General features: G+C 46.8%; 2 protein-coding genes across 3 annotated transcripts in view; both read right to left on the reverse strand.

The window, feature by feature from the left end:
• The window catches only part of LOC138164975 (sterol carrier protein 2), a 465527-nt gene that overhangs the window by 175784 nt on the left and 277367 nt on the right, over window positions 1-12376 (reverse strand). The gene's annotated exons all lie outside the window — the stretch shown is intronic.
• Window positions 2851-12376, reverse strand: part of LOC138164972 (protein zyg-11 homolog B) — a 59129-nt gene continuing 49603 nt past the window's right edge. Inside the window, exons 11-14 of the mRNA XM_069092984.1 lie at window positions 11616-11813; window positions 11428-11480; window positions 9623-9720; window positions 2851-7622 (exon numbers count right to left, since the gene is read on the reverse strand). Of these exons, the coding sequence (XP_068949085.1) occupies window positions 7432-7622; window positions 9623-9720; window positions 11428-11480; window positions 11616-11813 (540 nt within the window). The 3' untranslated portion in view covers window positions 2851-7431. The remainder of the gene's footprint in view (window positions 7623-9622; window positions 9721-11427; window positions 11481-11615; window positions 11814-12376) is intronic.

A 12376-nucleotide genomic window follows, 5' to 3' on the forward strand; every position in this document is an offset into this window, starting at 1 on the left:
ACAAAACTACTGGGGATAGCTAACACAGTGAATGGCACCAGGTCCCCCAAAATTCTTACCAGGCTAAAAACTTAGGGCCAAATCTAGCAAGATAAAATTAAATTGGGATAAAAGTAAAAAGTTTTCTATAGCTTCAAAAATTAATTTCCTAAGTATGAGATGGGAAAAGTATGCTTAACTATCTAAGAAAGATCTGGGCAGTAGGGGAAGAGGTGGTTAGTGAACAGCAAACTCAAAACAATAAAAAAATATGATGTGGGCAGCCAAAAAAGCTAATTCAATTTTAGGCATCATTGAGCAATAATTGATTGTTGAGGGCTCAAGACTAGAAGGGTAATTGTCCCACTGTTAACCAACAAGCATTTTACTGGGCATCTATGTGTCAGGTGCTGGATACTGGGCACTGGGGATAAGAAGACAAAAAGGTAATAGCCCCTACCTTCAGAACAGAGTAGTTCACAGTGGTGAGGACACACGGACAGACAGACAGACAGACAGACACACGGAAATGGATATGCTGGACAGTCCAGAGCAGGGCTCAAAGCATGAATTCATGCCAGAAATGGACCAATGGAAAGACTAGGGATGCCGACCCTGGAAAGACACAGGAGGGACGTGAGAGTTCTAGAATCTGAAGGGCTGTCACCTCAAAGGAGAGATTAAACTTGTCTAGCTTGAGCCCAGAGGGAAGAATCAGGAATGACCAGGAGAGGTAAATTTTATCTTGATGTAGCGAAAACTTTCTGAACAAAGTTGTCAAGAAGTGAAACGGACCTAAGAAAAGTGTCCAGTGTGTCCTTAACTAAAGGGGACACTCCTTGGACAGGTTGTAGAGGGGCTCTTGTTTAGGTCCAAAGGGGACTAGATTGCCTCTGAGCTCCCTTCCAACTCAAGATTCTGTTTTTGGGACTGAGGGTACAAGGAAATGATCCACTTCATCCCCAAGAGCGGAACAAAAGATAAGATGGGTGACAGAAAAAGGTGGTGGCATAGAATAGTAGGGGACAAGAGACAAGTGTCCCTGCATTTCTCCGTGGGTCATTTGCTGAGAGATGAGTGAGAGGGTCCTGTTGGGGCCTAATGACTAAGAGAGGAGGGGGCTGGGATAGGAAGGTGGAAAGAAGAATGGGATTCCCATACAGCAGAGAGGTCTCAATGGAGATAAGGGTATTTCTGTAGCTGACTCCACAACCTGGGCTGCTAAAGGAAGCAGAGCAGATGATGGGTGTGAAAGGTTGGAATGAAGGCAGTAGGCGCGGAGGGAAGAGACAGAACAGGAGTGATCCATCTGCTGGGATGACGGGGATAAACAGGCATTTAGAGAAAATGATTGTCAGTCAAATATTTATTAAGGCCTACTATGTGCCAGGTGTTGTGCTAATCACTGGACAAATACCTTGTTTGATCCTCACAACCCTGGGAGGTAGGTACTGTTATTATCCCCATTTTAGAGTTGAGGAAACTGAGGCAAACAGAAGTTGTGACTTGCCCAGGGTCACAAAGCTCATATCCAAGGCTGACACCAGGCTCAGTGCTCTATCCACTGTGCCACCGTCTCTGGGGAGATGACATAGCAACTGTGTACAAGCAAGAAAGAGACAGGAAAAAGTGGGTGGGGGTCTCAGAGGGAAGGCACTGGCATTAAGAGGAACTGGAAAAAGCTTCCTTTAGAAAGGAAGATTTCAGCTGGGACTTGAATGAAGGCAGGAAAGCCAGCAGGCAGGGATGAGGAATGTCCCTAACCCTAATCCTGAGATTGGCAGGGAGACTGAGTATTTAGGATAATAGAAATTGGGTAGTTTTGAATGAGGGAGGATGAAATTAGGGTTTGACGACCCCTTTGTGGGGCTGTGGTGCATAGGAGATGAGGAAATTGAAGCCAGCATACAAAGACCACCTACACAATAAGCACAAGACGATAAAGGACAGCAGACCTCTGACAAGGTTAGAGAAGTGGTAAGGGAACTTCTTTCTCTTTCTCTGGGGTTGCAGCGTGGTCACATTCGGGTACAGAAGAAGGGACATGTCAGACCATCAGCAAGGTGCCAGCTAGTTGTGAAAGTTTTTGCTTAACCATACACATTTCTTTGTTAAAGTGAAGTTTCTATTGGTGAGGAGGAGGGCAAAGATAAGAAAATCCTACACATTAGGAAAGCTTTGGAATAAAAAATCCTTGAATCACTAAGAATGATTCAGGAGCACAGAAGACTGGCCACATCAGGTACTGAACTTGGCTGATGCCAGTAGGTGATGGTGACAGGGATCTGGAGAGGATGGTCCAGGTCAGAGGGAGTAAACCCCCAAAGCCACTGAGGCATGGTAGTGAGGTAAGGTCTGACAATGGAAGAGGGGAGCGAGGAAGGCCCAGGATATTGAGGTGCTTGGGCAAAGTGAGTCCAGCCTTGGAGAGGGTGACAAGGGGTCAATGTGATACTCATTTATTAAGCGCCCTGATGTACAGAACACTATTGGGGAAAACAGTTCAGAGAAGGCTTAGTCTTCAACTTCAGGGTCCTCCCTTGGTACTCCAAGAGGCAAGGGACAGCACTGTGGAGGATAGTCTAAGAGGAGGGAAGTGATTTATCCCAGATCACAAGTGAGTTTGCTATAAATGTAGAGTAGAAAAAGCCCCAAATATGGAGTCAATGAACCCAATTTAACTCCCCATCCTGCCCCTCCCTATCTGTGTGATCTTGGGCAAGCCTTTTCCCCACTCTGAGCCTCACCTTCCTCTGTTGCAAAACCAGCACCAATGGTTTCTAAGAAGCATCCTGCTTGAAATCTGTATTCCCGTGACCAGCATTTAACAAAGTTCAAAGTACATTTCAATCATCAAAGACAACAGACACCTTATACACAAAATTTATAACATTTATTTAGGCAAAAACCCAATCACTCCTTTATTCCCTGCACTCCCCTCCTCATCCCCCAACTGCTCACACAAGCAATGGACTGGCTGGAAATGTGGTATCATCCAGATACAGTCTAACCCCATTTATTCGGTCACAATGGTAACAGTACATTGGGGCCAGATAACAGAGAACCTTTGGGGAGAAAAAGGTACTGACATTATGCTTTCTGATGGATTTGTAATAAACTACAGAAGGAGCTAAGTAGAACTGAAAACCAAAGCAAAAGAAAAACAGATGAAAAAATCAGAGAGCCCAAGGTTCCTGGAACTCTTGAAAATGTCAGAGAGAGGGGCAGCTTGTATTTATTTATCAGGCCAATTTGATGACCTGGGCTCATCTCCCTCTTTATGCTTCTGCATTCTTAATCTTGCAAAAGCCCATGTTTATCATCTTGGCTAATCTGAATGTACCCCCAAAGGAACCAAAGCAGAATTCTGCAAAAACGAATTTAAAATACACCTGCAAAAACCTGATCAAACCTCAAGATTCCCAGGATTTCCCACCAAGCAACTCTGCCATGTCTGGCTGGGGGGTTGTGAGACCTTGGAAGCCCCCCCAAAACAAATATCACAGCAAGGACAGAGGGCCTACTTGCCCCTCAGCTCCTTTCCAGCAGGCTTGGGATGGGGGTGGGGTGGCCCATTTGAAGCATCCTCCCACAAGGATTAAAGGACACACCCCAAACAGCAGCACCTGTGCTAAGCTAAAAAAAAGATACACTGATTAATTTAAAGGCCACTCAATGAACTCTTTTCCTAGTGGTTTTGTCATACACCATTTTGTCATCATCCTTTGAAGACAGGGCCTACTCTATTCCCCAAAGAGACAAGCCAAGGTTTGTCACCCAGAAATTCAAACATTCGCTACATACACTCTATATTCCCTAACACCACAGTCTGACATGTCTGAGTGAGACTGAATGCAGGGGACACAAGCATCCGAAAGCCTGAGAAGGAGGCAGATAGGAGGCCCAGGCCCAGAGAGAAGCCCACCTTGCCAGCTGCTAACTGATGGTGAGCAGGTTCCACTCTGAGCCATCTGGGATTGAAGACCTTTGCTGAGCTGAGGTTTGACCGGTACCGTTGGCCTCTGGCCAAAAGCAGCAGGACATCTGATCAAATGTGGCAAGAGAAGCTGAGAACTTGTGCAGATGCTCTCAAGTTTTTCTGCTGGGTTCTGTTCAAATTAGGCAGGGGGAAGAGAGAACATCAGTAAGGCCACATTCCCGGCAAGTCAGCCTTTCCTCCAGACTCTGGCCCAAGGCTGGGATCCTGATGCCTTGTTCTTGCCCTTCTTCCCTCAGCACATGATCTGAGGAGTTTCATTAGAAGGGACAGCTCCTAATGTAATCCTGAAACAGCCTAAGGAAAAAATCAGAATGGGCTGAAAACATTTTCCACTGGATATGTATTAGCTGACGTCACAAACACAGGTCCCAGACCTTCTATATTAACAGCAGCAACTTCCCTCAAGTCTACTCTATAGAACTGGGGCTTCTAATTTCAAATTTCTGCCAATAAGGGGATCCCTGCAAACCATTTCCTCATATGATCGTGGCCCATTGTTATCTGGGCATCCACACCCCACAGCACAGGCAGGCAAGCTGCTAATTGACTACAGGGTCATTCTTAACCACAAGTCTCCTTCCTAGAGTGCAGCGTCAGAGAGATGAATTTTACATTCTTAAACAAAAACACCAAGAAACAAACAAGTCTTCAAACTCCCACAGGTAGGAAGCACTGACTTCTTGGCTGGAGAAGCCAAAGAAGCCTCTCCAATACTTCTTATTTCTTGCTCACTGCATAGACCAAGGGTGCTTTTAGGTAGTGTCAAAGTCACAACCAAACATACCTGGGGAAAGGCAAAGGCCAATAACGATCCTGGTCAACTCTCAGGCCTAGCCATGTACAGCTCTAACTTACTATCTACCCTGGTGCACCCTGAGCTCTTGGAAGATGTTCTGAGCTGCAGAATGTATCTCACTCCCTTCCCTCTGACTAGAGTGCATGGGTGCTGGGGAGTGGCTGCACCCCTGTCCACTCTGTGTTTGAAGAAGTACTCCTGGCCACAGGAGAGGGAACTGTGGAAGGCACCAAATGCCTGTCACATTCTAGTGCTCTCTCATTCAAAGGTACAATGCTTGGCAACAGGGAGGACCAGGGCCTTCCACATGAGGCAGGGGCCTGGACAGTCATGTCAGCTCCATGGTCACTGTTTACAGACATCAAAGCACAACGGGATCCACAGTCTATCCCCAATAGTCTGGTGCCTCCTTGTACTATCTCACCTGGCTAAGAACCATCCTGGAAAGAAAGGCACTAGCATCTGAAAACACAATTAGGGCAAGTGCCACCTGCTGGCTGGGGAGCTCCTCCTCCAACGGTTCTGCCCACTACTGATGGGGGTGGGGGGAGTGCAGTTAAGGTTAAATTAAACTTTAAATATTCAAGCTAAGAGAACAGCTGTCTGGTTTCCACTGGAGAACTCATCCACCCATACCATAATAGAGATGAAAAAAAACAAACTACCCTTCCGTATTCCAGACATTTTTAGTGACTTTGTGAAGCAGGTGACCTTTCCATGTGAGCAGCACACTTGCTCTCATCCTGTGTGGTATAGGACAGAAGGGAGAAGCAAAGTCCTTACAGATCTTTGCCCACCCCCCTGGGTCCCCAGGCTGGAGGCAGCAGATGTGCACATGGCAGCTTCGAGGACGAGAACAACCGTCCCTGGTCCTCAGCTCAGCTCTGATCAGTCAAGTATATGCACTATCCTGCCAATGTGTCACATGGTACGGTTAGTGATGCTTAAAAAACAAGCTAAAAGAACCACACCCAGAAGGAAAAAGCGAAATTAAATTCAATTTTATATGAATGTGACATCGGGTTTTCTCCCCCCTAAAAAAAAGAATTTACTATGTTTACCTGAAGTAGATTCCTCCTGTGACAACGGGCCAAGTCTACAAGCCTTCCTTACCCTATAGGACTGGAAGAAACCCAATAACCAGGAATTTACTCATTTTCTTCCTTTACAAAATTCAATTTTCATTCTGACCAAGCAAATTCAAAATTAAAGTTGAATTATTCTCATAGTCATATGAAATGAGACCAAACAAAGATGTTAACTGCATGCTAGTAAGATAATCACATTAAAAAGAACTTTCTTTAGAAAATGAGCAGTCTTACAAATGCCCTCCTCCCTCTCTAACTAAAAATACATCAATTCAAACCTCTGTTTACAACACTGGCTGTTCCAGGGAAATGACATCTGCCCTGTAAAGCAAACATGAACTCTGTCTTTCCCCCAGAAGGGGATCCATAACAAATCAAAGCAGCTCCTTGGTGCTCCCAGAAGGCCCTGCCACAAACACCAACGTCTCCCCCCTTGTGCAGTCCCAGAACAGCACTACACTTTTTTAGGTGGTGGGTTGTCAGTCAAGAGGTTTTCCTGAAAACACGGATGAGGGTCAACGGATACCCAGCGCGTGCCAAACTCTCTTCCTGGCTGTCTTTTCCTCCTTTGGCAGTGAGACGGGGATAAGACGTCAGGATAAGAACAGAGATGACCAAGGGCTTTGCACTTCAGGACCCCAGTCCCTGTCACTGCCAGCATTTCTCCCAACAGGGCAGGGAGCATGTGGTGTAACCTTGGGCTCCCTGGACAGAGACAGACATGAAACAGAGAAATGACTGGGTGCCCCACAGGAACCTGTATAAGGATCCACACCTCCACAACCTGACTTACAAACAAGGGGGGTCTTGGGACATTTCACAAAGAAACAAGTCAGAAAGATTTTTTAGGAGGGAAGGGGGTTAGGTACCAAAATTCTTTACAAGAAAATAGCAGGGCAGCCTTCTCAGGATGGAGAGAGAGAACGCATATGCTTGGCTGCTGCACCAGGAGAGAGGCCGTGTGAGCAAAGGCATCGGAGGAAAGAGGCCACATGCCTCTCCCTCAGTAGCCTGGAGTCCTCCTCCTTTTGGGCATTCTTTTCCATCCAATCTCCACCAGAAGCAGCCAGGCAAGGAGTCCAGAGGTGGTGCTACCACTCACCCTTCTCGAGGGATGGCCTGTCAGAGGATGGAGGGGCCAGGGCACCCAAGGGCAGAAGCAGAGAAACCAGACCACACAGCAACCCAAGCACCATCTGGCTCGGGAGGGGTCTGCAGATCTCCTCAACGTGGACCCCTCTGCAGTGGGCTCGTGCACTGAAGTTTATCATGATGATGCACAATCTCACAAGCACAGGTATACTCACACACCAAAGGAATTATGTGGAAAAGTCTCTAAATGGTCAGAGAAGGCTGGGCGGGGCCTTTCTCTTCTTGCCTTAAATTTAAAAAAAAATCACAACAGGAATTAGAGACTTGCTTGAATAGGCATCGCCGTCCACGTCCACTAATAAATACCCTGACAGCGGTAAGGTATCACGGCTCCTCACTGCAGCAGGCCTCCTGACCAAGCACAGGGGAGCATGACCACAGTGCTGGGCCTTCTGGGGCCCCATGACATGTGGCTCTCAGTGGAGCTTGGCCTGGGACTGCTTTTTCCCTGGGGGTGGCCGCCCGTGACGGACAATGTGTTTTTCCAAGCTGTCCAGGATGGCAATAGCAATCTGCTGGACATGAGGGTCAGTCTGGTCCTGCTCCTTGATGTTGTAGAGATGCTGTAGCCCACCTTCCTCAATGAGCATGCTGCAGTATCGGGCCGCTGCGAGAAAGCAAAAAGACATGCCTTAGCCTTACTGTCTTCCACCCTGGAGCTGCTGTCAAGCCCCAGGTGTGGACCCTCCAGTGCCCACTGAGGGAACTCTGGGCACTGGCCCCACCAGGGAACTCCATTACCTCTACATCCCCATCAAGGTTCTCCCAGCAAGCTTGTGGGGTGCTGCTGTTCTTATCTCAATTTTATAGGCTCAGTGAGATTAAATGACTTGCTTGGACTTCAGACCATGGACTGTGGAGACCCGGGAGGGAGGCTCCTCAGCATGAGGTGGTGGGCAGCTAGGCAAGGACAGCTCCCACCCTAATAGATGATGCCTCTCCCAGACTGTCCCCAATAAGAACCTACATGGTGCCAGGTGCTGGGGACACAAAGAAAGGCAAAATCAGGTCTGAGCCTTCGGGGCCTTGGAGTCAGGAGGACCTGAGTTCAAATCTGACCTCAGACACCTCCTAGCACTATAACCCTGGGCAACTCACGTAATCCCGATTCCCCGCCCACCCCCCCTCCCCAAACAAAAGCTCACACAGGGGGAAGGGGAGGGCAGAAAACATGTATCTAATTAGGTATATATAAAGCTATATCCTCTCATCTCTGCCTCAAGACATCTTACACTCCCTTCCAGGAACAGCTCATACACCATCATCATCATGAGACCTTTCCTTGAACAACCTATAGCCAGAAGGGATCCTGCCCTTTACTAATTTACCTCAATTCAACAGGCATTTATTTTTATTTATTTTGGAGGGGGGGAGGCAGGGCAATTGGGGTTAAGTGACTTGCCCAAGGTCACACGACTGGTTTTGTGTTAAGTGTATAAGACTGGATTTGAACTCAGGTCCTCCTGACTCCAGGGCTGGTGCTCTATTCACTGCGCCACCTAGCTGTCCCCCAACAGGCATTTATTAAGCACCTACTCTGTGCCAGGCCAAGGGCCAGGGGCTGGGTTATTAAGACAAGACAAAACAGTGTCTGTTCTTTCCTCAGAAGACCCAGCACGTATGAGTGAAAAACAAGAAAAAGGACTTTGTCGTATCTGCTGGAGGGAAGGCTGCAGACAGTGCTGCTCATCTCTGTACCGCGTGCAGTGCTGGGCACGGCTCTCATACACGCAGGGGGCTGCTACTAGTTTGTCCAACAAAGGCAGAGAACAGATGTCCGGGGGGGTCTGCTTTACATCCAAAGGCACAACCAGGAACAAGGGAGAGCTGCTGCAAGGTGGTATACTGACTAGTTATAACTTTACAAAAACTTGCCAATCACAGAGTTTGCCAAGAAGGGCTGGATTGCCTTAGGAAATAGTTCCATTCCCTACACCACAAATGCGATTTCATAAAGCCATGCCGTGAGGACCAGGAGAAGGAAGTATAGGAACTGGCTGAGGAAAGAGGGAATTTAGGATGGAGAAGACAACCATCATAACGTATCTGAAGAGCTATAACACAGAAAAGGGATCATGTCTTTTTAGTCCTGACTCAAAAGGTGAGAAGCAGAAATAATGGCTGAGAGGTACAAAAGGGGCCAGTTCTGGCTCAAAGTAAAGCAAAACTTCTAAACAATGAGAGCGACTGCACTATGGGATAGGTGCCTCTGGAGGGCGGAGGTCTTTCAACAAAGGCTGGATGGACCATTCTTTGGCTGGTTATGAAGTGGAGAAAATTATTTTGCAAGTAAGAGTCGGACTAGATGGTTACTGAGGACTCTCCTCATTCTGCGAGTCTAAATGCATCTAGGGTTTTTCCTTTAGAAATGACCCAAGTGAGAGCACCAAGACCATAGTTACACTGTGAAAGTGAAAGCAGCCTTTTGGCCAGGGAGCCGCCAGAGAGAGGAGCTTATGAGTCCACACCTGTGATTCCTTAGGACACCTCCACTGCATTCACCAAGGCAAACATCAGTGGGCCTTTTTCAGGTACAGGTTAGTGACTGAAAAGAAGACTGACTCTGCTGCCCTCTCCACCCCCCAGCCCCTCCTCCCCAGTACATACGGTTTTTGCTGCAGACATGCTGCATGGCCCACACTGCCCACAGCTGCACACCAGGGGTTGTAAAACAGCCAAGCAATGGGAAAAACGGATTGAAAGACCTGAAAGTGAACAAGAAGATAGGTCACCCATTTCCAGAATGGGCCTTCTAAATGTGGTCATCCTATTTTAAGTTGGGTGGAGGAGATCAGAGGGAGAGGTCAGAAACAGAAAGAGAGGAAAGAAAGGAATGAAACCAAGGGAGGGAAAACAAACAAATGGAAGTGAAATGGAAGTCATGTTCAAGAGAGAGGCCTGAGTCTCCCATTTCTAGAGCACCTCAAGGTTTACAAAAGACTTTCTTTTGGATATGCCTGCCTTCTGGGATAAAGTTCATTAAGTACACCAAATATGTGAAATAATGAATATCGATCATGGACAATGATGAGAATTATAATTTTTAAGCCTCCAACAAAGTAATTTCTTTGAGTTCTGACTTCTTTTGGGTTGTCTTTACCCTTGTTTAAGAGACTTCTGTCACTCAGACTCCTCTGAGAAGCACTCCCAGCCTTGGATTCCAAATCACCTGGGACCAGGTGAGCTTGTGCTTTCAAGGGCTATGACTCCAAAAGACCCTCAAATTTCTTCATGAAAAGAGCATGGCAGAGGCTGCATCCCATTGACATCTACTGATACTAACAGTTTAGTGTGGAGTAACATGTCAGCAAGCTATCCCCTTTCAAATGTCCAAAACCTTTGACCCAGTGATCCCCAAAACAAAGACCTCATACATACCAAAATATTTATAGTGGTACTTTTTTTGTGGTAGGAAAAAACCATTTCTACATTTTGTGGAACCAAAGTAGATGTCCACCGAGTGGTGAATGGCTAAATAAACTGTAGTATAAGAATGGATTGCAGTAAGATGACTAGAGAAGGAAGCAGAATAAAAACAATGTAAATCATGACTACAAGAATGGAAATGGAAAGAACAGCACCACAAGAGGCAAGCTGCAGAATGACAGTGAGTGTGACTCTAGTGAAGGAGTGAGAGGACCTTCCCCCATTCCTCTACTGAGGGGAGGGGGCAATGAAGCAGGCACAGTCTGCAAACACTGTCAGATTGGCTTTTACTGATTCTTAACGTCTTTCCTTCCTCTCTCTCTTTTTAAAAAATGTCTTTATCACATGGAAGTGAAAGGGGACATTTAGGTGCTGTTAAAAACAAAAAGATATCAATAAAAATCAATTCTAAAACCCTCACCGAGCTAGCCTTTCTTGTGACTAATGAGACTGGGCCAGAGCAGACGGGGACAGGAATTGCTACACTAAGGCCCTGGCCAGGTCACTCTCTTAAGCAACTCAAGAACTTCCCTGGGATGTGTCCAAGTCCCTAGGCCTTTTTTATACCCACAAAGAGTCTACCAAATGCTTCTGTTGCCACAATTCTGTGAAGCAGCTAGTGTTGTTAACCCCACTTTACAGATGAGCAAAGAAAGGCTCCTAGAAGGTGCCCTCACTCTGAGCCAACCTGTCTCCTTGAGCAGGCCACCTCCCAGCTGTCTGCTTTGCCTCTTCCCAAAGAGTGCAGTTCAGACTGGAATCTGAAGGGTGGGGTGGGTAGACCAATAAAGGGCTCCTACAGAATGATCTCATGCCGTTCTTCTCTAGGAAGCACCTCTGGGATCTGGGGGCAGCACTGCGAGGGACAGCAAACACCAGCTTAAGATATTTTGCAGTTTGAGTAATTTTGGATACAACCCTGTGCTCGACACCCAGCAAATACTGAACAGGTGTTTGCTGAAGGAATAAATGGATATGTTAATTACCTGTATGCCACCATCTCACAGTCTGGTGTTGGCCATTTCAAAATGGCTGAATGCTGCAAGACACAAAGACACAACACAATTGAGTGTTACAGGGACTGTACAGAAAGACTCCAAAACCGGACACTGTAACCAGAGACCATCCTGCCACCATTCCACAACAGAACACTAGTACAGGGCTGGGACCGTACCAGATCATCGAGGAGGGCATTTCTTTGAGTGCGGCTCAACGTCCAGGCCTGTTCACCTCTGGATATCAAATGGGCAATAATTCCAGCTGCAAAGTAGCTGACTTCAACCTCAACACTGTGCAGGAGTTTACTGATGTGGTCTATAAAGTCCTTCCACATCAGCTCAGAATGTAATTCTTTGACTTCTGCTATATTGTTCTGGAAAGAAGCAAAGTACATTAAAACTTTCTGTTAGGGCGATCTCTTAATGACACACTTTTAATTAAGTGGTTAGAGGACTTTATACCTGGGACTAATTCAATTCAAACACGAAGCACCTATTATTCCTGACCCCTCTGCAACCTTTGGCACATCAGTGGGCACAGCTCTTCCTCTCCTTAGGGGAACTCTGCTCAGTTCTGTCTCACTGTTCACAACCCCACAGACCATATCATACCAATGCTGTCTATGAGGTTTTTTTTGACAAAGTTACTCGAGTGGTTTGCCACTTCTTTCTTCAGTGGATTATGGCAAACAGAGGTCAAGTGACTTATCCAGGATCACACAGCTGGTGAGTATGTCTAAGACTAAATCTAAACCTGGATCTTCCCGATTCGAGGCCCAGTGCACTAACCACTGAACCACTCTGCTGCCTCGTAGGGGAGCTCTGGTTCGTGCCATTGCTCTCTCCAGGTCCCCTCCTTCTCTGATCACTACTTTCTCAATCTCCTCTATCGGACTCTTACCTAAGTCATGTCCGCTAAACTGAGGTGATCCCTAAC

The sequence above is a fragment of the Petaurus breviceps genome, unplaced genomic scaffold, assembly GCF_028583685.1.
Source record: "Petaurus breviceps papuanus isolate PSGF00001 unplaced genomic scaffold, PetGlider_PUasm1.0 207, whole genome shotgun sequence".
NCBI classification, from domain to species: domain Eukaryota; kingdom Metazoa; phylum Chordata; class Mammalia; order Diprotodontia; family Petauridae; genus Petaurus; species Petaurus breviceps.